Source organism: Salvia splendens, chromosome 9 (genome assembly GCF_004379255.2).
Source record: "Salvia splendens isolate huo1 chromosome 9, SspV2, whole genome shotgun sequence".
Classification (NCBI taxonomy): domain Eukaryota; kingdom Viridiplantae; phylum Streptophyta; class Magnoliopsida; order Lamiales; family Lamiaceae; genus Salvia; species Salvia splendens.
Window position 1 is genome coordinate 10,807,600 of NC_056040.1, and position 25,812 is coordinate 10,833,411.

A 25,812-nucleotide genomic window follows, 5' to 3' on the forward strand; every position below is an offset into this window, starting at 1 on the left:
ATAAGAATTTATATAGTGCGCATCAAATATAATGATTGCTGAGTTTACATGAATTCTAGAAAAATAAAATAAGTAGTAATAGTATGAATTAGTAAATGCAATTAGCTACTTAATTACAAATTAATGTTGACCGTTATCACTTAAAATCACATCCATTCATTTATTTATATTCACCATCAACAAATCCAGGCATTTTCCGCGTTGGCGAAACGTGTATCGTCTCCCACACACCCCAGCCCTTATCTCGTCACCATCAGCATGACGTCATCGTCAGCATCACCATTTACCTCTACTTGAACTACAAAATTAATTAAAAAAACACTATTAAATTAACTTAGATAGTAATTTGAAACATTCAAGAGTTGGTTATTTAGTAATCTTAAATGCAAATAAACTTATAGCAGATTCCCTCTATATTTTGGACACATGAAAAAGTATAAACTGGTTTCGTCGATTATTAGCAATATAATTCCATTCCCACCACTCTTTCTCTCTCACCTTCCTTTCTCCCCAAGAAACTTCAACACCTCCCCTTGAAATCTTCCTCTATAAAACAAGCAGCCTCTATCCATTTCTCCTCTTTCTCATTTGCTACTCATCATTTTCGCCTCCTTCCCATTAGAACACATAGTTTGTTGTACTAGTTAACTTCTAGCTACTAATATAATATTACTTTTTTTAAAAATAGAGAGAGGCAAAAATGGAACTAGGGTTAGGTGGAGCAGGTCCATCAATGGTGAAGAGCAGTAAGGAAGAAGATGAGGAGTTAGTTGAGCTGCCTCCCGGCTTCAGATTCCACCCCACTGATGAAGAGATCATCATGCACTACCTCTTGCTCAAGGTCGTCGACCGCCGCTTCGTCGCCAAGGCCATCGGAGAAGCCGATCTTAACAAGTGTGAACCATGGGATTTACCAAGTAATTCTTTTTTCTCTCTATAATTATTTCATGCATAGATATTTAATGTTAATTAATTACCTCTTAATTATATTCTGATAAAATATATGGGTGGGTTTATAGGAGTATTAATCAGATCAAGAAATTAAGCTAAGATGTAATCGATCATCTATTTCAGTGTAATAACTGAGACACGTAGCTTGTAAGAAAGAGATGATTTTAAACATCACGGAATTTGTATTTCGTGTAATATTCTTGTATTCTATCGTGACAAGGAACATTCCGATGTTAATACTCCATTTAATAGATCCAAGACATCTAAGTCACGTTTGTTTTAATTAAAATTAATTAGTGGTTTAACGATGATTGCAGAAAAGGCTAAAATGGGAGAAAAGGAATGGTTCTTCTTCTGCCAGCGAGACCGGAAGTATCCAACCGGAATGAGAACGAACCGGGCGACTGAGTCCGGTTACTGGAAGGCGACCGGTAAAGACAAGGAGATTCACAGAGGCAGAAACTGCCTGGTGGGAATGAAGAAAACTCTTGTTTTCTACAAAGGTAGAGCTCCCAGAGGAGAGAAAACTAATTGGGTGATGCACGAGTTTCGCCTCGAGGGCAACTTCTCCACCTACAACTTCTCTAGAGCCGCTAAGGTATCTATTTATCTATCTATGTAAGGGTCTGTTTGATAAGGTGGATAAGTCCAATCTCTTGGAGTTATCTAACTAAAATGACTTCAAATGGAGTACTATATACGGTTCTTATCATGTTTTGCCTTGTCATGATTTGCTTATGTGATTTGGTAGGAGGAGTTTGTGGTGTGCCGCGTGTTCCACAAGAACAGCGGGATCAGAAGGAGCCCCGGTGTGGAGCTAACGAGGGTGGACTCGTTGGTGGATCATCTACTGGCGGCGGAGAGCCCCACGGGGCTGCTTCCGCCGCTCACGGAATACAATGAGCAGGCTGATCAAAGGGCATTTTGGGAAAATCACAAGTTTCAGCAGCAATATGATCAGTTTTCAACTGCGCCGCAGTTTTACGCTCCCCAAAATGCCCTTCCAAAGCCACCATCTATGCCTGGCTATGGAAATCACCCCAAAATGGAGCATTTCGACGCTTCTGTGATGAGTCGTTCACAGGATACTGGGCTTAGCACCGAAAACGCAGCGAATCACGAGATAACGTCGAAGAATGCAGCAGCGTTTAATGAGGATGATGAACAAGGGCTGGATGCTCTTGCTTTTAGCCCAGATATATCAGATATGGAGAACTTTTGGAGATACTAGACCCGACCCGACCCAACCCAACCCAACCCGACCCTTAACGCCGGTGTTTTAGTCATGCAAGAAGGTGCTTCATCGTGTACATACTTCTTCTAGTTTTAATTATTGATTATGTTGTTATTGTAACGTTAGATTTGTTCATTTTCATTTTAGGAAATGATATCTATATATATATAGAGAGAGAGAGGTAGCTCTGCTGATTACTCCTTGCTACTATTGCTAACACAGATTGTGAGCCATGTACAATATTTATATTTGTCCTGATCATCATTCTTTCATTTTCAGTAATGAATTTTAACACTTTGTTTCGACTTAATTTTGTGTGTCTTCAGTCATACATGTGTGGTTGGGTTCTTTTCACGTTTGAATTTTGATTGCTTTTGGAAACATTATAGTCCCAAATAACTACTACTATTAGCATTTACTAGAACCTTAAAACAAATTGCCAATAAATCACGATGGTCAAATTTTAATTAGTCAATCTTACATCTTTTGAAATTTGAAAAATTAAATCACGATAGGTGAATCCGCCTCATCTATGGAAAAATAGGCAATAATAATGAAACCAGTTTTAAACATGTAGAAGTGTAATTACTATATTAACTTAGTTTTTTGGTGATACTAGTAGATAATTGTGAAATTTTCATCTTTTATAATTTCATTTTCAACTTTTTTGAAAAATGTAAACTGACCAAAATTTTACTCATATATATTCGATAAAAATGAATGAATTACATCCTAAAATCAACTGGTGATAGAAGAATAAGCTATAAGACTTATATAGTGATTTCAGTTCTCTATGGGTATCGATTTGAGATGTATAGTTTCAATTGACAACAATATTTGGTGACTTGTTTGGCAATTTGTTTGAACTAAATATACGTGTCTTAGCCCCCGTCCATGCCCTCGCCACCTCCACTCCCCTACACAGTTTTTTTAATTGTATATTGTTTCAAGCTAGTGAAGAAGGTAGTGAACCAAGTTTGAAACTTTTATTAATTAAATGGGGATCGAGTTTTGCAATATATGTATTGGTCAACAATATTGTTAATCGTAAACAGCTGCCATAGTATTCAAGGAAGTGGTTAGACATTAATTTCCAACTCTGGACTTTCTAATATTGTTACAAAATCAAATGGATTTAAGGTGGGCGACGTCACATCGATCTTCTATATAGTTATAAAGATGCCCGCAAAAGTTTTTTTCTATTTTATTTGTACTGAATTAGAAAATTGATTAATGAGATACTGAGATATGATAAAAAAAAATTATGGTTCTATAAATATATTTATACGTCGAGATATTTCGTTTCTATCCTATTAATGTCGTAAAATTAATAAGTCAATCTGATAGAGTGTAGTGGTGGGTGGGGGCAGTTCCCCATTCAAGTATATATAGATTTTTCTATGCATCCTAATTCCTAGTAGTAGTAATTTATTTCCAACATCCTCACAAGTCACAATTCCAGAGTAAAAATTTCACAACTTTTTGAATTTCTTTATAGTATTTAAAATATACCTATTCTTAGTTCTTAAGCACAACACTATTAGTTGCCTCTGTTTACTTCTTGTTAGCATAAAATGTACACAAATGGTGCTAGTATACTACACTTTGTAGAACCTAATTAAATTTTCGCAAGCGTTAAATTCCTGGCTTGACAAAACGTTTTTCCATAATTTTTAATGATATTTTTGTTGAGCGCATTATATTAGTATTTGGAACATAAAATACTTTAAAATATGAAGTGTAAAATTCAACTAATTTTTATATATGAAATTAGATTTTTAAGATAGTAACTCATTGGTTGCGACTTGAAACAAAGCATAGATGCAAATTAGAGTTCGAAATCAAGGCCATCACATTGGATGTCATGTTTAGTTATTACTCCACTTTTTTACTAAAAAAATGAATCTCTCTGTCTCTATGGTCCTCACACCCCGACTAGATAGAATAGTGAAGGGGTAAAAAAGTCATGTTTGCAAGATTGTATCCAGGATTAAATTTGTAGTGTGTTTAGTTCATAGGATTCAACCCCACAACTCAATCCTAGATGAATAATAATTGGATAATTAGTCATAGCTAACCACCTATGACTGAAATAATCTCACAACTCAATCCTAAATTGTATCTTGGGGAGTATTATTTTATCTTGGAAACCGAACACCATCATAATGGATAAAATTCCCACATTGCCATTGTTAGGATTCAAACCTAAAACTTTGTACTCAATTACCCCATCAAACCGGCGAATCCTTATGCGAATTCAAAAACATGTAATAGCATAATAGCATTAGTTCATTCAACAAACACAATCTACCAACATTAAAACAAAAACAATACCACAATTTCTCAAAGATGAGAACCAAAATCTATAAATGTCGAAAAAAAATCACATGTAAATTCATAGAAAGAATCAAGAAAATCAACAAGCGATCGAGTAATCAAGAAGTATCTCTAGTTGATTAGATAGATGCATTTGAAATGGATAATATAGGCAATCAATTAATGCTCAAACATGCCTCAAGAGATTTCAACTGATTAGATTCTTGCTTAGAGTCTAATCAAATTTATCTGTCCATCACAAATCAAGGGTGTTATTAGTGTTACACTCTCAATAATCCAGGCTATCAGTAACATGCCATAACTTTATCATCAAACATTTCACAATTATTGGTCTCTTCTAGCACACACACACACTAGACTTTCAAAATTACAACATAATCTAAGAAATTAAATTAGCCAAGCTTAAACACAAAAGTGTGAGAGGGGAAAAGTTTAGCTGTTGGAATATTCCCAGTTTCCTTTATGAATCTGCAACTTAATTAGTTATCATCTACATTGTATATTTGTATGCATGTACGCCACCACAGTTGGACCAGTGCTCTTACTAAGACTTTATTAAATTTTGTATAACCTTCTTCAAGTTAATTCAAGAGAGAGAGATTGTATATGTGTATATGAGTATATAAAAATGGTTATTAATTAATTAATTAATGTGACATAAGAGCTTGCTTGTTGAGTATTGAAAGCTTAGGTAGCCTATGGTTCATGCTTGCACGTATGGTAACTATTACTTGGAAATTGATGCTTCATTCAACCAAAAACATTATCTTTGTAAATGGCATATCCTAATCAAGATTCCCAGTTTTTTGCATGGAAATATGGAGGTTTAATGAAGTAACTCCTACTCTACCCCTTTATTTGCCTAAAATGCCCAATGCATGACGCTCTATCCTCTCTCATCACAAAAATATTTTTATGTGATAAATAAATATTTTTTGTATTAAGTTAGATTGCACAAAACACTATAGTACGTAATAGAATCACTAGTTTAAACTTTAAACCAGATGATGTAATTATAAATATTCGTCGATTTTTTTACTTCTAAAATATCCACGTTACCATTAAATCATCCCAATAAAAATATTTTTTATTACTATTGAGAAGTTTCAAGAAAGTACATTAATTTTTTTATATGGACTAGTTGATTGGCTTTAAACTCGTATGCTACAGTCCAATTTGATTTAACTTATAAATTTTAATTCTTTTCATAATTTTCCAAAATTAAAATTCCACCAAAATTGGAATCGGATTTCGGTGAACTTGCAGTTACTAATGCTAGATTGCTACCATAAAATTATACCAGTATAATCAAAATGATGCACAAAGTTCACATTTATGATGGTCTAAAGTTAGATGTTGACGGCGACTTCATGAATATTCATCGAGTATTTCACTTTTTAGTACTACTATACCTAATATTTTAGAATTCGTTTAACATTTAATTACTAGTACATGTTGGCACTGAAAATAATTAAAGTTTGAGAACCCATCTACACTCTATGGAAAACCCATAATTCCAATTACCCATTTTATATTAAAAAATAAAACCACTAAATTGAAACGTTAATCTACAAATTCAAACCAACTACTTTTCTGTAGCAGTTGACTTTCGAACTATTTATGATATTTCATCTGATTTGCGTAATTTATAAAATCATCGTTTTACTTCATTGCAGAAAGACCGAACTAAAATGATCTTAAATTGAATTATGTGTTGTCTAATAATGAACTACTATATTTTATTTCTATGGTTCGGTATTAGGAATTAGTTCTGCCTAAATCACAATCCTTCTTTTATGTTCACATTTCCTTTGTTCATTTACAATTTTACCAAATCCATTATTTCTTAATTTAGAACAAATTCTATCCAATAAAATAAACTCCTACTCCATCAAACAAGCATCAATGTAGGAGTAATATTTATGTAGAAGTAGTCTACTAATATTATCTAAGTACTAACAAGTTAAATACTCCATAATGTACAAAATTATGTTAAGTAACACATGAAATATGTTTACATGTACTATATAATTTTGTACATAAGTAAAGCTTGTGTTAATGTTGTATTGTGAAGACTGACGTCACACGAGCTGTAAGATCTAGTTGAATCATGAATGTAACAAGTTAACAGAATGAGATATGGAAAACAAACATGTGCTCCCAGAAATGCCACATTGCTCTGTTTTGAACCAGACAGAGTACATTTGACTTTGTCCTTATGCAATGCACAATGATAAGGTAGGTATGCACGATTTGGCTTCCATCAAAGACATACCAAACCATCATCTCTGCTGCTGCATTTCTTATCTTCTCATAAACTGTTTTAATAATTTTCACAACAAACAAGTGTATCCCTCTACCACTGCCAAATGGTCCTTTTGAGTTTGTTTTCTTATTACAACATATCTATGATCTCTAGTGAAGTTGATTTTGAGGTATTTCCCAATGTGCCTAACTTTGTTATAGGAATCTCCGAAATGCACTTACAATTTTTGTCATAATCTCTCTGCAACTTGACTTATATTTGCCAGAAACCAGTACTAAAATTTTTAAGTGTCTCGTAATGGCATTTGGTTTACTATCAATGTACAAATCTCCTCTTCAACTTAATTGGGGGGGGGGGGGGACTTAGTCTTTTGAGTCAAAATGGGCTCACATTGGGCTAAAAAACTTATATATATATATCTATGAAATGGATATATTTTCACACATTTAACTTTAAATTCTAAAAGGTATTGGGGGAATTTAAATTTGATGAGATCCAAGAACGAATATTTGGAGTCTTAGAAAAACATTGTATTGTGAAATTTTAAGCACAGAAAAGCATAATGATATCATAAAAAACATGTGTTCTCGAATTGTGACGAAGACAAATGATGCATAGATAATATCAATCAAAGAGTGAGAGCAGCATACTAGCATCAATAATCTACACAGCCACAGAAATTGACAAGAAAACATATCAAAAGGCGAAAATTATACGTGTATATAAGGAAAAAAGGACTGCAAAGAGAAGTATAGTGGAGTATCTAATACCAAAAAATACCAAACTTCGTGGTGTTATTTTTGTGGATCAACATTCTCTACTTCATCAGAAAACAAGAAACTATTAGATAATCTTCAAAAGTTGTTTCCTGTTCACCAACACTCATCGCACCTCAGTCCAGCTTCACAGACGAAAACAGGTAATGCACGAACCAGAACGAGGAGAGGAAGCCGACTGTGCCTGTTGCAAGCATGATTGCAAACACCATGAAGAGCGAGTAGCCCAGGTAGAGCGTTGCAGAGACAGGCCCGCTCAAACTCTTGAGGTCGAATATCAAATAGTTGATGGAGTAAAGGAAAATGTATATAGCGACGGAACCAGATGCAAAGAAAGACTTCCACCACCATTTCCAGTCCTCCACACAAAGATGCATGTAAGTAAGAACAAGCGACACCTCAGCACATACCACCACCAAAAGCATGAGCACGACAAAGAGGAATCCGAAAACATAGTACACACGACCCATCCAGAGGCTCGACATGATAAAGAAGAGCTCGATGAAGAGGGTACCAAAGGGAAGGGTCCCAGCGCCAAGAACCAACAGCCAAGATGGATACTTCTGCTGTGGGATTTCTCGGGGGATTTGGTTTGTTCGAACAGGGAATTCTATATGAGGCGCCTTCGCACCAAAGTAGCCGCCAACAAGGGTGAGGGGAACAGAGATACAGAACCACAGCAATATGAGGATGACATACAAAGAGAAAGGAATTGCTCCTGTGCTGTTACTACCCCACAATAAGAAATTCAAGAGAGTGAAAATCAGGAATGAAATACCGGGGAAGAAACAAGAAACCTTCCACGAGACACCAATCCATCCCTTGTTATCCCCACAGAAGATCATCCTCCATAAACGAACAGCTACGTACCCGGCTGCAATTCCAAGAACCATGTAGAAAAACAGCATGCCTGTAATGAGAGTCCCACGTGAGGCTGGGGACATAAATCCGAGGGCAGCGAATAAAATTGTCACCGCAGCCATTCCAAGAATCTGGACCCCATTACCGACCATCACACACAGGAGTGCCGGATTAGAAGGGGCACGGAAGACATCAGCAACAACGAGCTTCCAACCCGACAACTCCTCATTCATCTGAGCTTGAGCTTCCTTGTCATGCTCCTCGTACTGGGTAAGATCCCGCCTAACAGTTCTCAAGAAGATCACAAGCACAATACCGGCCAAGAAAGTGATCACCATGAGTGAATTCAGAATCGAAAACCAATGCACTTTAGCACCCTCCATCTTCAAATACGCATCCCACCTTGACGGCCACTTGATGTCCTTCTCCACAAAGGAGACCTCATACGAAAAAGCAAGTGGCTCATTCTCCTTAATAGGCATGGCCACCGTGTTTGGATCACAGCTAATTGAAGCTGGGTACTTGTTATACATTTTCAAGTTCTTCACCGATTCCCCCTTATGCTGGAAACTACAAGCCACCACCTCAAACCCGACAACCATGTACCCTGGTATAGCCGATCCCTGGTTTCTCTCAGGCGGGATCATCTCAGCAGCATCCCCAGTGCCCATCACACGAGCCATATTGTTCTCTTCGAACTTATGAACAAGGACTGTAAACTTCAAGTGATTGAAGATATAGTACTCGTCATCGACCTTAGCACCCACCGGGTAACCCGTCCACTTCAACATATACCCATCCTTCTTAGTGTACCTAATTGCTGGCAAGTTATCAAGAATCACATTGACCTGATACATCTCATCAATCCTCTTTTTCAAAAGCTTAAACTCGTGACCCGACAAAGGCTTTGTTTGGCAGAGGAAAATCTCGGTCTCATTAGTGTACATCTTGAACCTATAGGGCGAATTCTCAATCCTATCACCCATGAGAAGCTCACCGAGATTCTCTGCACTATCCTTAATGCCCTCTTTGGGTTGACAGAATGGCAAACTATAATAGCTAAAGGGCATTTCAGTGTCAATTGAAGTCAAAGAATTAACTTTCACATTCAAGGGATCACCGACTTCATATTTGTGAGGGTAACTACCGGGTAGATAAAACCCTTCGCTCAATTGAGAAATCACTAACACGATAAGCAAGACCGACACCTTCAAACTGTGAAAAGATCCCATCTTTGCCGTGACTGTCGCAGCCCAGATCAGGAAATCGACGATGATTTCCAAGAAAACACAGTATATTTCAAGATCTGCCGCAAGAATTCACAAATTTTAGAGGTCTAATACAGAGTGAGTATTTCAGATCAAAATGCGTTCAAAAAAATGCACAGAAGATGACCCAACTTGGAATTTTGAAACAGAACTTGACACGGAAACATTCAAGAAAACATTTGAAATGAAGACAGGGATGTAAGACAGAGATCTAAACTGACCTTGCAGTAGAATCGGGATTGAAAACAGCTACATGAATATCGGCAGAGAACGTGTAGATGCCGAAATTTAGAGAAATTAAGCTGACTGATGGAAAGCACGACTACCTATATATGTGCGTGTTTGATTTCAGCATCGGTGGCTGACGTCATGCCATTTATGAGAGAGAGAGAGAGAGAGAGAGAGAGAGAGAGAGATGACTAAAATCGCTCTTAATTGAGATTTGAGAGCACTAATAACTGTACAAACATAAATTATCAAGATTTAGGGAAGCCTAGAACTAGGCGTTTGGCCAATTCTTAATAAAAATTTGACTCCACAAAAAAGTGTAGTAGTCTTTATCAATATCTTTAGTTCGACTCACGTATTGTTGAATAGATTGAAATTAATAAATTCATACTACCATGAATTTTATAATTTTTCAAATAATTTATTTTATTAAAATTTTATGCTGCAATTATATTAGATTTCTTTTAAATATTCTACATTGAATAATGATTGGCTTACTGCCTCAAAAATTAGATTTACCAATATTTTATATAGTACTAGTATTCTTTTTTATTTCGACTAAATCAATGTGAATCAACTATATATGTATATTAATTAAATATTAAAATTGATGATAGTATTACTTATTTATATCCTATGGAGGTTCAAACATTTTTATGGTTAGCAATGTGGTACATATCTTTTTGTGGCAAATCGACATTTTCGTAAAGAATTTTCAGTTTGGGAGGAATGTCGTCATTTTCCCTCAAAAAATGTAAATGCAATCGTTTAAAGTAGAAAGTGAAGTTGGATGGATCCTGATTGATTTCATTATTAACTAATGCGGTATAACATTAAGTTGGATGAATATATTTTTATAATTTTGATCCTTTTTTTTCGTGCAAGCCTCGTCTCAGTTTTTTAGATATTTTTCTCATTTTTACGTAACGTTTCAACATTTCTCAATAAAGTCATATTGTCCTTATGGGTGAAGGTTTGTACACTAATTAAGAATATAATTACTCTGAATTTTTCCTCGTAATCAAGTTGAATTTCATATACGAGCCCATTTAGAAGAATGTATTAAATCATAACTGTTCGATAGAATGTACTTGATTTATACTATAGTACTATAATTTAAATTCCTAAAACATTCTTATATTTTAGGTTGGTTTAAGTTGATGTGATTATAGTTAATTATTTAATTCTTGCAACCAAAGAATAGTTTGCAAAATTTACTTACATTAATAAATACAATACTAGATCATTATTATCAGTACTATCTGTCCAACCAAAGAATAGTTTGCAATATCTCATCGATCAGTATAATATATAATGAGACATTATATCTTTGGAACAAATAAGAATATTTACACTCGAATAATGTAGCAACCAAATCGTGTAATGTAATAAAGGCAAAAGTTATTGTATGAAAAAAATTAATAACAAGTCATCTATATACATATGGCACAAAAGTGTGGTAAATACCAAATACATTGAAATAGAAAAATACCAACCAGTTTGTAATTAACTACAGACTACTATAAGTTGGGAGAAGAAACATTTATGTATGCTAGAAGCAAGTGAAAAAGAAAGTTGACAATTGACATGTAATAGTAGTTATATGTCAAAAATGTAGATTGTCTCTTAATCAAAACCAATTTCATCGCTTTAAAAAAGGACTAATCTGCCTACCATTCTGTACAGAAGAGAGAGGTAAACTAATATAAGTACTACCATATTTATCTTTTTTCGTGAAAAATCATTTTCCAAGGAGAGAAGTATTTGAGAAGGTATTATAACTTTTCTCATCTTGAAGATGTATCTTTACCTCCCCATCAATGGAGATGTGAAATCTTCTAACTACCATATATATTTGTCTTCTCAATTATTTTGAACGTTTTATTAACTAAATTGTATATCTAGTCTTAAATTTTCATTTGAATTCTTCGTGTTCACCCTTCTTAGTCCTCTGATACATCATCATCATTATCCTTTTCTTATTATCATTATCATTATTGTTATTATTATTATAACCTCATTTTCATAATATAGTGTGGAGCTTTTTAACTCTACCATTTACTTAATGTATAACCTCAACTTCAATTTATTTTATAATTGCTTGAACTTTGCAAAATTGTTTAACAATGGCTCTTATAAAAACTTCGGCAGAAAAAACTATCTAAAATCACCCCCGCAAAACATATTTCTCGAACTGAAATGTCAAAACATAAAGTTTAAAAAATAAGTTCGAAAAAATTCAAAAAACACACACATATTGTTGGTTTGTTGGGTTGTTAATTTTGGTGGACATCATTTGGGCTGTTAATAATCTGGGCCCAAGTGTTACTGGGCTTGTTACTTGCCCTAGCCCGCTTAACTGTTAGGCTATATGCTTTCCCCTCCTATGCGCCGTTTCATTATATCTCTTTTCACTCTCTCTCTTCACTCTCTGGCGATTTCCTTCCTCCGAGTGTTTCTTCATCTTTGTGATGATTTCTTGAGTTCTTCTCTGAGATCCTTCATGTTTTAGTGGTGTTTGATCTTTGGTGAGAAGTGTGGAGGGTAACCATTTCGGTTTCCTGAGTTCTGGAAACTCAAGGTTTCCTTGTGTGAGAGTTGTAGTGAGATCCTTTCGGATAGATTGACAGATCTGGTGTGTAGGAGAGGGTAGAGGCTGGTTTCTGATGTGTGTGAGGTGATTCACGGTTGAAACCTCCTGTGCTCCCTTGGATCTGTGTTCTTGTGAATAGATCTTCACTATTGGCGGGTGTCTGAGCCATAGTCTTCGATCTATAGTTCTTTGCAATCTATTTCTGTATTTCTTAATCGTTCTGCACTTGATCCGAGTGGATCTGTTTCCTTGTGTTTCTAACGAGGGTTTTGAGTGTGCAGGTTCTTTGAAGCTTACCTTGGAGTGATTAAGTTCGAGGACTTAGTCTGTAATAGCTGTTGTGTTCATTGACTGTAATAGCTAGGCTCTTTGTATATATCAGTCGCTTGGTTGGTGGTTTGACTGAGCCATCTTGTAACAAGACCAAAGAGATCTCGGTAAATAGTGAATCCGGAAGTCGTCTGATCCCTACACATATATATTAGTTTATGTATTAATATGGAAATAATGCTTCTTGATGTAACAGTATTTAAGATATACTGTACATATTGTGTGAAGAATTTCGAACTAATTGGTTTGCAAAGTTTGATAGTATATCCTGAGATATAATGAGATTCTAGAATAGTTAACTTTACGTAATAGTATGTGTAAATGCAATATGTGCAAAGTGAATGTGATTGTGCGGATTCGTAACTTAAAATAAACGAAATCTCTACCTAAATCTAAATGTTCCAAAATTATGGCTTCATGAGGCAGATGACCCTTTTATGAATTGGAAAGCTATAGTATTATTTTATTTACAGTTTTTAATACAAATGCAAAAATATTTATCAAAGTTATAAAATTACTTCAAAAATAGGTTGAACCATGAGGATTTTATCTCCTATGCATTCCATTCTCCCTAATTTGAGTTAAGTGATTACATAAACAGATAAACTAAGCATGGTATATCCCACTTTTAATCGCTTTCAAGTGCGCGTACAGCTATTTTTCAGAACAAATTTGTCAAGTGATGTAGGAATGTGTTTCGGACTTGCGCGCGGTGATACTGATACCGAGGCACGCATTCAAGCAAACGCTCGGGAGTACTGATGTGTGAATCTGAATCCCTTAACAAGATTCCGACGAGCGGAGAGATAAAAGGTAGTCGCTGGAGTTTTGCCCGTTGATCAAACCAAGAACAATACAGAATTGAAATAAAAGCGTGAAAATAAAATAGAAGAATAATTGATATTTATTGATTGAATAAAGAGAACAACAATAGTGTCAAATAAAATCAATATCAGCATGATTGGAGGCTATCAAGACTAAATTAGCAATCAAGAATCAATTAGAGGCATGATTGATAGGCAATTAGACAAAATCACATTAAACAATAATTGGGAGTAGATTAAGGGCATTGATTGTATTCCATAACTAGACCACAAGCTGACCCTACATAAGGGTGGTGGACTTGTTCATTGTAAACACAACAAAAACATTCACAATGTAGTCTTCAGTTTCATTGTTCTTTTATTTTCTGTTTGTATTTTATTTTCCGCATTATATTTTCCAAGATGTATCAGAGCAGCTAACGATCCGTAATTCGTTAGTTTATTTGAAAACCAATTGTTAATATACCTATCCAAAAAAAAAATTCAGAGAGTTGTGCTCGTCGTAGACAATCTTAGAGCAGGGACTTCCAAAACCTGGCTTGAGTTTCGTCTTGCTGCAGATGGACCAGGGGGAGATCCCTCTGATTTGATCAAAAACGAAAATTGATCCATCGGGCGAAGAAGTACTCTGGTGGCGAATGCGACGGACGGAGCTTGACCCGACCGCCATGAGAGAGAAGACAACCTCATCCCAGATCCATCTCGAGGGCGACTCGGATCCACAGGAGGAGATGAAACGAAAGATGGCAAAACGGAACAGAGGAAATCAAGGAGGCAGAGGAGTCTCCAGGATCGGCGACCATCGCGACCGGGCTGCCGGCACCGCAAATGCAGCGGGTAGAACCGGCGTGTCTACCGCCGAACGAGAAGAAACGGTCGAAGCTACAGCGGTCCGATCTGGAGAACGGTCTGGAGATGATACGGCAATTAATTCGTTAAGATAACCAAACCAAATCGAGCGGAAGAGGAAGGAGACAATGAGAGTGGTGCTAGAGAACAACCAGATGGTGTTAATTTGATGAGTCTGACCTTGATTTGACTATGACCTCGAGGTGTCGGTCGGTCTCCCTCAGCCCGCAGCGCACGCCGCCACCGTTGAAATGCGCCGGCGGCACCAGCGTCAGCCACGTTAGCGTCGATGTCACGATGGCGAGCTGCTCCGCCAACGTGGCCTCACCCTTCAGGTGCCTGCCTAGGCTGTAGAGGCCATACGCGCCGATCGCAATTGCCGCCGCCCGCAGCCAGAATACCCACGTCCAGCTCAAGTACATCCAGAAAAAGGGGCTGAAGAACAGATTAGCCGCCCATTTCGACGCTGCGATCGCGGCGGAGAGCGTGAAACACCATTTGCATATGTCGAGGGGCGTTAATTGGGCTGAGGGATGATTTTAGGGATTCGAAGGAGAAAGTTTTTCAGTGGTTGCAGCCAATCTGAGGTCGAATTGGGGGGAAATATGGAAGAGAGCATCTGGGTGAGGTTTTCAGAAAGAAACTCTTGCGCGTAAGCTGTTTGTTGAAAGGTCTGAGAGAAATCAAATGGGCATTTTGCGAGAAAGTGGAGCTGGTGGGCGACCGGAAGAGAGGAGTTCTCGGTCTGTCCGGCCGAGGGGGAGATGAAGTCTCCGACCGGACAAACAGAGGAGAAGCAGACCAGCGGTTTGGAGCCGGGTGAAGAGGTCTCTGCCGAAGAATGCAAGACAGCAGCGAACGGCGAACAGGAACGGTGAGGCGCGACGGACCTCGGACAATGAACGAGGGGTATGTCCGGCCGAGGGGAAGAGGAAGTATCCGACTGAATGAGACCACCCCAGATTGAGGTTGAGGGCGGCGGAAGAGAATGAGGCGGATGAAGTTGGAACAAAGCCCAAAGGTTCCGGAGACAGCTCGTTGATGGCTTCTAAAGTAGAATCCGTCACAGGGGGAGAGGCTGTCACCGGGAAGGAGGAGAGGCCGCGAAAAAGACATCACGGTGGAAGCAAAACTGACGGTGCAGGTAATAGCAAGGCCACAAAGGTTGCTGACAAAGAGTTGATCAAGTGCTCATGTCCAGCAAGTGTGCTGCAGGAGGCAAGTTCAGCTTTCAAGTTGATCAAGTGTGCTGCAGGAGGCAAGTTCAGCTTTTCAAGTTGATCAAGTGAGCAGATCAACTTGATCAAGTGCTGACAGCAGCAACATCCGACGGAAATCTGCCTACGATTGGCAGACGATTTTTTGAGAAAAGAAAGGAGAAAGAGAATCGATGGGAGATGAAGAAATCCTGTCGGACTACTGAGAGTCTCCGAGATGGAGATGTGATAAGTCGTATTCTAGGCCTCGGTTACTGGTCAGTATGACAGGTTTAAATGATTATATTTGCAAAGCAGTTGCTCAAAGTGTGCAGGATAAGTGTTCTGGCCAGTAGGGAAGTTCCGGAGTGTTCGGGTAGAAAAAGCGCCAGCATGGTCTCATACTGATCCGTATACGTGCTAAAACGGCTTGAGATGAAGAAGACGGATAGCTGGGACGGATTACCCACAATTAAGGGCAAAGAAGTCAAATTGCAGCGAGGATTTACCCTAAAATCAAGGGTAGCCTCCCTATAAAAGGTAGCCAAGTTGGAGAGAGAAGGAGCACCCGGGGGGGGGATAGACTTCAATTCACCATCATCTTTAGGTAGAGAGTTCTCTCGGTAATTTCAGTCTTTCAGCCGTGTCCACTTCTTGCCTCGCCGAGCCATGATCACCTGACGTTCAGAATGTTCCCGAGTTCCAGTCATCGTCCGTTCCAGTTAGCTAGATCGTAGTTCCAGTCAGAGATTTTATCGCCCGGAGTGGCAAACAATCTTTAAATTGCTTTCGTAGTTTAATTAGTTCTCCGTCTTTACGTTGGATTTCTGTTACATTTTGAGATTTTGTTGTTTTGAAATGCTTGCTTTGGATATCCGAACGTGTTAATGCTATGAAGTTGATTTCCGTTTCGTTCATTGTAGTGTTCTTTTCTTTCCTTGTCTAGTTAGCTTAGATCTAAGATTTCTCGGTGTTTTAAGTGCTAAATCTCTAAATTCTGTTACGTAACAAATTTCTTTAGGATAGGTAAACATGTACTATTTGATCTGGAAGTAGATCGTTGCATGCAAGGCTTCGTTTTATTTTCTGAATCGATCTTTCATGTTGACCAGCATGCAGAAGTCCAGTTTCAGCGTTTGATTTCAGATTTGATTTCTTAGTTTTAGATCTGTGTTCGCGAGTTGTTAATCTGCGTTTGCCGGGTTGGATCTGGAATTGTTATCTGAGTTCAAGTTGTGTTGTTGGAGAAGACGATGTCTACATCCAGATTGGGGACCACCTTACTTTTATTTACTTTTGCTTTCTTTTGTCCTTCACCTCTGGTTGTACCTGCAGATCTGTCAGCCTAGTCACCACTACCTCCACTACACTCTGAATATTCTGTTTAGCCAAAAATAGAAATACCGTCCTTTCCAAACAATTTCTGTTACACCATGTCCCCTCATTTCCACGTACACAGTTGCATTCCATGATCTGCTCCCCCATCCTAGTCAGTAGGACGCCACCCTTTAATTACTCGCCTAGGTAGAAACTCAACCCGAGCGTGGTAGCTAACCAACCCTCCAAAACATCACCGCAGTAGTTTAAACGCACCATCTCTGTGGGATTCGACCCTTACCTCCACTATACTGATCAGTAGAGTGGGTTGAGGAATCTTTGAAGACGAGGTCTAGGCTTAGTTAGGATCTTTATCCTGCCAGTAGGATATATCCTCACTTGAACGACACCTACGCACCTCGTAACCTCTTCAAATGGCGCCGTTGCCGGGGATGGATGGCGTTTTATATACTATTGTGTGTGATACTTTGGCGTAAATATTGTGTATAATTTTTTCTCTTTTTCTTTTGTTTCAGTTTATGAGAAGCAGTTCGGATCCTAATCCGTGGAAACCGAAGATACTTCAGCGAGGATCCATACTTGTGACCACTCGTTCTGGCCTGTCAACAACTCTGTCTGACCTAGACACGAGTAGCGACGAAGAACAGGACACCATAGAAGGACCAATTCCCGTGGAGTTACCACTGTTGGAAGGCAATCCAGGAATGACTGCCAACATGGACGAAGATCCAGAGATCGGTACGCTGAATGCGCATACCGAAGGAGAACCACCGCAAGCTATCGTGGTCACCCCGGGACAGACTGCTTGTGACGTGAAGCCTCATGTCATAGCGATTCTACCTACATACTGCGGGAAAAGCTATGAAGGGCCGTATGAGTTCCTTCACGAATTTTGTAAGATTTGTAGAGCGCAGAGAAGACCAGCAGGAGCGACTGAAGATGATTATAGGCTGAAAGCTCTGCCATTTGTGCTCAAGGGGGAAGCGAACACCTGGTTCATGCGCTTGCCCCCTGACTCTATTGAGACTTGGGCCGACTTCAAGTCAGCATTCCTGGGCGAGTTTTTTCCGTCATCTAAGACAAGCGCACTGAAGAGAGAAATAACGAATGTGAAGCAAGGATATGACGAGCCCTTGAGCGACTATTGGGCAAGATACATGGGTCTTTTGGAATCGTGTCCCAACCATCGCATGGCGGACATTGAAGTACATCATACTTTCTACGAGGGCATGAACGCGGTAACCAAAGACCTGGCCAATTCATCTTCGGGAGGAAGCTTCACGCAATTACGGGTCAGCGAAGCAAAGAGAGTCCTAAGGAAGCTACTGAATGCAAAGAAAGAGTATGACCATTCAAGGGAAGGATACAACCGAGAGCGGGCTGCTGTTGCATCGACTACTGATCAGGAGAACAAGCTGGAGCAGAAAATGGACTTGAAGATGGATGAACTGAAGAAGTCACTTTTGAGTGCCATCGAGAAGAGCACTCCACCACCTCTCCCAACTGGGAACTACAAGGGTGCAGAGCAGGGGAATCAAGGGGCCCAATACGAGCATCCGAATGACTTGATCAGTACGGAGCAAGCTAATGCTGCTGGGTATTTTAACCAGAATGGGAATTGGATCCAGGGGAGACAACGGGACGCACCATGGAGGGACCACCCGAATTTTCGATGGGGAGAAGGGAACCAAAACCAGAACCAAGGTCAAGGCCAGAACCAATATAACCCTTACCCGAACCAAAACCCTAACCGTGGACCAGCAAACCCAGACTTCCAGCCCAACTGGTCAGGAAGAAACCAACAAGCCCAAAACTATAACCCACAAAGCTCAAACTCGAACCCTGTTTACGTGCCACCCCATCAGAGAAATTTCCAAAACTACCAAAATCAACCAAACCAAGCATCCCAACACCATCAGAACCAGAATCAATTCCAAGCCCAGCACCAGAATCAATATCCTCAAGATCAGTACACTCCTCCTGCCCAATATAACCAATACCCGCCTAATCAAGGACAGCAAACCTCCCAGAACTATCAACACCAAGGGCCGGGTCATTTCCAAAACTCGAACAGGCCGAGGAGATCCGTTGAGGACATGATGAGTGAAATGCTAGCATCACAACAGAACATCAAAGGAGAATTGCAAGCCCATAATGAGGTCGTGCAGGGGATGCAAAATGCCCAGAAAGAACATAAGGCGAACATGGATATGATGAATAGGCAGTTAGCTCAACTGGCCAGTTCGATGGGTGATTTGAAGGGAAATGCAGGAAAACTCCCATCTACAGTCCAAATGCCCGAGAAGGCAAATGTGAGTAAGGTCACGTTGAGGTCAGGAACTACTTATGATGCACCTCAACCGAAACAGCCGAGTGAAGGATCGAATGGAACGAAGATAGGAGGCGAGACAATTTCAGCTGAGGAAATAGGGAATTTCATGCCTCGAATGCAGGATCCATTCTTCCTGGATGATACACCAAGTATAAGAGGTGAACCCGATGCCTTACTGACCAGGAAGGAACCTCCTCAAGAGAAAAATCCCAGAATGGAGGCTCGGACCCAAGAGCTACCAAGGAAAGTTGCTGAGGAATCCGTAGAAGAGAAAAAAGGGGAGAAACCATTCCCATTCCGATTTGTTACAAAGAGGAAGAAAGAGAACCCGGTCGACTACTTGTCGATTTTTGGAAGGTTGGACGTCACCATACCATTCCTCCAAGCCGTGAAACTACCCCCGCTCGGAAAATTCATTAAGGATTTCATAGCCGGGAAAGCTCAAAAAGATGGACAAATCATGGTGGAAGGGATCGCATCCGCAATTGTGCAAGAGAAACTGCCGCCCAAAAGGGCCGATCCAGGTATGTTCACTTTACCCATAACCATAGGGGATGTGAAGGTTGAACATGCGATGTGTGATCTTGGAGCTTCCATTAATGTCATGCCATTATCAATCTATAACCGACTGAAAGGAGTGAGGCTGTCAAACACTAGGGTGTTGATCCAGCTGGCTGATAGGTCGTGCATAAGCCCTGAAGGAGTTTTAGAGAACGTGTTGGTTAGAGTACAGGAGTTCACATACCCTGCTGATTTTTATGTGATCAAAATGAGTGAGCATGAAGCGAGAGAGTCTAGTGGAGTCTTGTTAGGGAGACCTTTTTTGAGAACGGCTAAGACAATAGTGGATATGGCCGAGGGGACTATTTGCATTGATTTTAATGGTGAGAAGTTTACTTTTGATATAAATGATGCCATGAAGAAACCCATTGATTCTGAAAATCTATGCTTTGTTGATGTGATTGACCCTCTAGTCCAAGATTTTCTTGAGACCGAACTATTACAGGAAAAACTCCAGGCTTTAGATGCTTGTGATCAGGCCGACGAAGAAGCTGCTGCGTGGTGTGAGTTGATCAGTAGCCAGGGGTTGACCGACGAAGAAATAGAAGGAGCGATCAAGGAATTCTGTCAAAAGTCGGCGTTCATTGGAGCCGCAGGGGCCAAGCTTCCAGTCAGTACGGAAGAACCTTCAGGGGAAGACTTAAAGAAAGACGGGGAGGCCCAGAAAAACCCTCTACCCGAAGACACACTTCCACCCCAAGTCGAGCTAAAAAAGTTACCATCGAACTTGAAGTATGCCTACCTCGGGGAGGAGAACTCATATCCCGTAATCATCAACAGCAGTCTCACAAAAGAACAAGAAGCGCGGCTACTGACTGTGTTGAATAGGAATAAGAAGGCAATCGGATGGAGCCTTACAGATCTAGTAGGGATAAGCCCCGACGTTTGCATGCACCACATCAGGCTAGAAGAGGGAGCGAAGGCTCATCGAGATGCTCAAAGGAAGGTAAACCCTAACATGCGAGAGGAAATTTTAAAGGAAATCTTGAAGTTGTTGTCGCTAGGGATTATCTATTCAGTGCCGGACAGTGAGTGGGTCAGCCCGATCCACATGGTTCCAAAGAAATCCGGGATCCAAGTTGTCAAGAATGAGAGGAACGAGCTGATTCCAACAAGGCTGGTCACGGGTTGGCGAATGTGCATCGACTACCGGAAGCTGAACAACGCAACAAGGAAGGACCATTTTCCTTTGCCTTTCATCGACCAGATATTAGAGAGATTAGCTGGGAAAAAATTTTTCTGCTTCCTAGATGGGTACAGCGGGTACTTCCAAATTCACGTGGATCCTGAGGACCAGGACAAAACCACTTTTACTTGCCCGTTTGGAACCTATGCATACCGTCGCATGCCTTTCGGTTTATGCAACGCTCCAGGTACGTTTCAACGATGCATGATGAGCATATTTTCCGATTTGATTGAGGAGTGCATAGAAATATTTATGGATGACTTCACGGTTTACGGAGACTCGTTCGACTCTTGCCTTCATCATTTGGACATAGTTTTGGAAAGGTGTCAAGCAAAGAGTCTGGTTTTGAACTTCGAGAAGTGCCATTTTATGGTCACCGAAGGGATAGTCCTAGGACACGTAGTCTCAGAAAGAGGTATCCAGGTGGATCGAGCCAAGGTGGATGTCATATCCAAATTACCATTCCCTACTGATCAGAAGGGAATAAGGGGTTTCCTGGGACATGCTGGATTTTATCGAAGATTTATAAAGGATTTCTCCAAAATCGCCCAACCCCTTACCAGACTGCTTCAAAATGATGTGGAGTTCGTTTTTGATGAGCAATGCAAGGCAGCTTTCGATCTTCTCAAAGAAAAATTAGTATCCGCACCTATCATACGAGCTCCTGATTGGAACCATCCTTTCGAAGTAATGTGCGACGCCAGCGACTTTGCGGTAGGGGCCGTGCTGGGTCAGAAGATCGATGGGAGGAGGCACGTAATTTTTTATGCGTCCAAGACTCTAAATCAAGCCCAGCGGAATTACGATACCACCGAAAAGGAGATGCTGGCAGTGGTGTTTTCTTTCGAGAAGTTCCGGCCATATTTGCTGGGATCTAAGGTCGTAGTATACACTGACCATGCAGCCCTTAAGTATCTAGTTACCAAGAGAGAATCAAAACCACGCTTGATCCGATGGGTACTCTTGTTGCAAGAATTTGATTGGGAGGTGGAAGATAAGAGAGGAGTCGAAAACAAGGTGGCAGACCATTTGAGCAGAATAGTGCAAGAAGGAAACAGCGAGGAGGTGCACGACCAGTTTCCAGAGGAACACTTATGTGAGGTGATTTTTGCACCCAGAAAAATTGATTGGGAAGAAGTGTACAAACTTACTGGTCAGAATGATGCAGCAAAAGGAAAAGAGAAGGTAGGGCAGGAGCCATGGTATGCGGACCTGGCCAACTACCTAGTAACTGGAGAACTTCCAGAGGTACCAAGTGTTACCAAAGCCCAACGAATGAAGATCAAGAGTGAGGCAAAATATTATTTTTGGGACGACCCTTACCTATGGAGGGTAGGATCCGATCAAGTGATAAGAAGGTGCATTCCTGACTGGGAACAGCGGGATGTGTTGACCCACTGCCATTCGTTAGCATGTGGAGGGCACTTCGGATCCAAGAAGACGGCAAGGAAGATTCTGGATAGCGGCTTTTACTGGCCAACTCTCAACAAAGATGCATACGAGTTCTGCCGGAGCTGTGAGCGTTGCCAACTGACCGGTGGAATATCTGCCCAAGATGAGATGCCGCAAGTACCGATTATTGTTTGTGAATTATTCGACATATGGGGAATGGATTTCATGGGGCCTTTTCCCTCGTCCTATGGCAATCTGTATATCCTAGTCGCGGTGGATTACGTCTCCAAATGGGTAGAAGCGACGGCCACAAGTACGTGTGAAGCAAAGGAGGTGGCCAAATTCTTAAAGAGTCACATTTTCAGCCGTTTCGGAGTCCCAAGGGCGATCATCTCTGATCAAGGTACACACTTTTGTAATCGTACAATTGAAGCTTTAATGAAAAAGTACGGTGTGCACCATAGACTTTCAAGCCCCTACCACCCGCAAGCTAACGGCCAAGCCGAGATCTCTAATCGAGAGATAAAGAAGATTTTGGAGAAAACTGTAAATCCTTCTCGGAAGGATTGGAGCGTGAGATTAGAGGATGCTCTCTGGGCATATCGAACAGCCTACAAGACCCCCATTGGTATGTCCCCTTACCGAATAGTTTTTGGAAAAATGTGCCACTTACCTGTAGGGATCGAGCACCGAGCATACTGGGCAGTACAGAAAGTGAATATGGATGCTACAGCCTGTGAGGAGGAAAGGAAGCTGCAATTACAGGAGCTTGAAGAACTTAGATTGGAATCTTTCGACTCGGCCATGTGGTACAAGGAGCGAACGAAATTATGGCATGATAGAAATCTGAGAACCAAGGAGCTCCATGTTGGCCAGAAAGTACTACTCTTCCAGTCGAGATTGAAGTTAATGCCCGGGAAACTCAAATCTAAGTGGACAGGACCGTACATCGTAACAGCCCTCCGAGCTAATGGAGCGGTGGAGATTTCAGGGAGTCTTTCTAACTCTGTGCCTTTTGTTGTGAATGGACATAGGTTGAAAATCTTTAGGGATAATAGTGAGGTGGGGGTAGTGGATGAAATTCCACTACTACCACATACTAAGGTCACATACTGATTAGTAAGATAGGAATTTGGAATTCCACGTGGCTAGTTTCATTTTGATAATATTCTGCATATACTGGCCAGGTAGGATTCCAAATTACCTAAGGAGAATGTAAATACTGTATATACGTAATTAATTTTTGCATGCTTGAAAATTTTCTAAAAATCCAAAAATATATTTTCGGGCCTTAAATTTAGGTTGGGGTACACTTTGACCAAGAGATTACCTATTTAGTGTCACTCCAATTTGTATTTAAGTGCCATTTTGAATTATTTTCCGTAATAGGTAAGTATAGAGGGAAATTGTGGATAGGACGTAAATTTGAATTAAGCGTGTGCAGCTTTTGCAGGGTGGCAGTGCTGGAATGGTGTGGAGCAGAGAGAGTACACACGCTAGCCAATCAGGAACCAACGCCTGTCGCCCAACCACTTTTCACATGAAGCGGCATGACCGGTAACCACTGATAGCCGGTTGAAACCACCTGCAACTGCCATTTCTAATCCGAACTAAACCAACCGACCCTCCCTTTCTCCCTCAAAAAACCCTCATTTCCAAAATACCTTTCAAGAAATTCTCCTCTATCCCTCTCACAGAACCATCGTTCTCAAACCAAACCCTAATTTCTACCGTCAAATCAAAAATTACAGTCATGGGTAAGAAAGCTATCGCGAGGAAAATCAAGCCCCGTCGTGCGAACACCCAAGATACGCAGCCGCTGCGAGAAGATACCCCGGAGGCCCAACCACAGTCGAACCAACCACCCGCACCGACTGCTCAACCGCCGGCCACTATTTCTTTGGATGCCGTAATGGTATTCCTTCGCCAACAAGACCCGACTAGGGACTGGACGGCGGCATTGACCAATTTCGGCCACACGGGGGGCATAGGAACCGCACCCAGTGAAATTCCTCATGCACAGGTCAGACACGCAGAACTACAGTCGGAGGAAGGATCTCCCTCAGCCACCGCGGCATCGGAACCCTCGGTACCAGATTCGGCAGACCTGGAAGCTATCGCCGCGTTTTACAGCTCCGACTCTGAGGAGCGAAAGAAAAGGTCCAGCCAAGTAAGGGAAACCCAGGGAGAGAGTGGCGGAGCAAAAATGACGCCCGAGAAGGACCCAGTATTTCAAGAAGTAAGACGGCCAGAGATAGATCTGAACGAATCAGCCAGGAAACAGGGCCTCATGACGGACGAGGAGTTTGACTCGATAATGAACAGGGTAAACCGAAGAGAGGAGACAACTGACTTGGTGGCTGAGGGTCTGGACCTCGCACCAAGATCAGTAGGAGAGAATGAACAAGCTCTTAGAGAACCCATACCGAAGGATAAGACATCCCAGTCAGAAGGAGAAGAGGAGAGGGAAAAGCAGAGTGAAGCCAAGGAAGCAGGAACAGAGACAACAGAACCAGAGGTAGAGGCATCCACCCCAGGGGCACCTCCGGTAGTTAAACCGATCCCCGTCAGAAGGAAACTGGTAGTGAAGACAGGCTCCAAAGCAGAGCCACCCAAACCGCAGAGGAAATCGCAACGTTGTTTGGGTAAGTGGGCACCCAACAGGGCGAAACCGAACACGGCGGAGGATCCCCTAGAGATCGTGAGTGACGACGAACCCTGTCCGGCGCAAGAGGATCAGGGTGTGGAAGCCGAGCGGGTGGCTGAGGGACTGGACCTCGCACCCGAGTCAGTGAGCCCCGAACAATTGGAGAAGGAAGATGCCAAGAAAGAGTGTAGCTCCACTACCCAGGAGACGCCACCAACCGAGGCGGAAGAGGAAGCTAGATACCAAGTAGAAAGGAAAAGAAAGGGCAAGACCGTTGTGGAGAAAAAATCAAAAACCAAAAGAATGCGTACCCCGAACACAGGCATAGTGATCACTGAGACTGCCCGGAGGACCCCATCAAACCGGCAGACACAGAGCGATAGTGAGTACGAGGCCAGTGAAGAATCTGAATCAGATAGCGACACAACCATGGAAGAGGAGGAATACAAGGAGCGGGAACTCCCCAACGATCATCGAGAACTGTTGCATCCACCTGCCGAACCACTCCGGTATAAGCGTTGGACGGTGGAACTCACGGATGACGTTGTGGAAGAGATGAAGTTGTTTGACGACAAGAAGCTCCAGTCAGTTTACCGCACAAAGAACGCAAAAGGCAAGAAGGTTAAGTGTGGAAAGGTAATTC

At 40.9% G+C, this 25,812-nt stretch overlaps 2 protein-coding genes across 2 annotated transcripts; one reads left to right on the forward strand and one right to left on the reverse strand.

The window, feature by feature from the left end:
* Positions 1-465: 465 nt before the first annotated feature.
* Positions 466-2,495, forward strand: LOC121747048 (NAC domain-containing protein 87-like). The gene is made up of 3 exons (XM_042141030.1): positions 466-917; positions 1,269-1,549; positions 1,703-2,495. Exons 1-3 carry the CDS (start codon positions 701-703, stop codon positions 2,180-2,182), a joined length of 978 nt encoding a protein of 325 aa, XP_041996964.1. The 5' UTR covers positions 466-700; the 3' UTR covers positions 2,183-2,495.
* Positions 2,496-7,482: 4,987 nt separating this feature from the next.
* On the reverse strand, positions 7,483-10,095 carry LOC121748502 (transmembrane 9 superfamily member 11-like). Its single transcript, XM_042142897.1, has 2 exons — positions 9,915-10,095; positions 7,483-9,731 (listed from the first exon to the last, which is right to left on the reverse strand). Exon 2 carries the CDS (start codon positions 9,655-9,657, stop codon positions 7,681-7,683), a length of 1,977 nt encoding a protein of 658 aa, XP_041998831.1. The 5' UTR covers positions 9,658-9,731; positions 9,915-10,095; the 3' UTR covers positions 7,483-7,680.
* Positions 10,096-25,812: the final 15,717 nt, after the last annotated feature.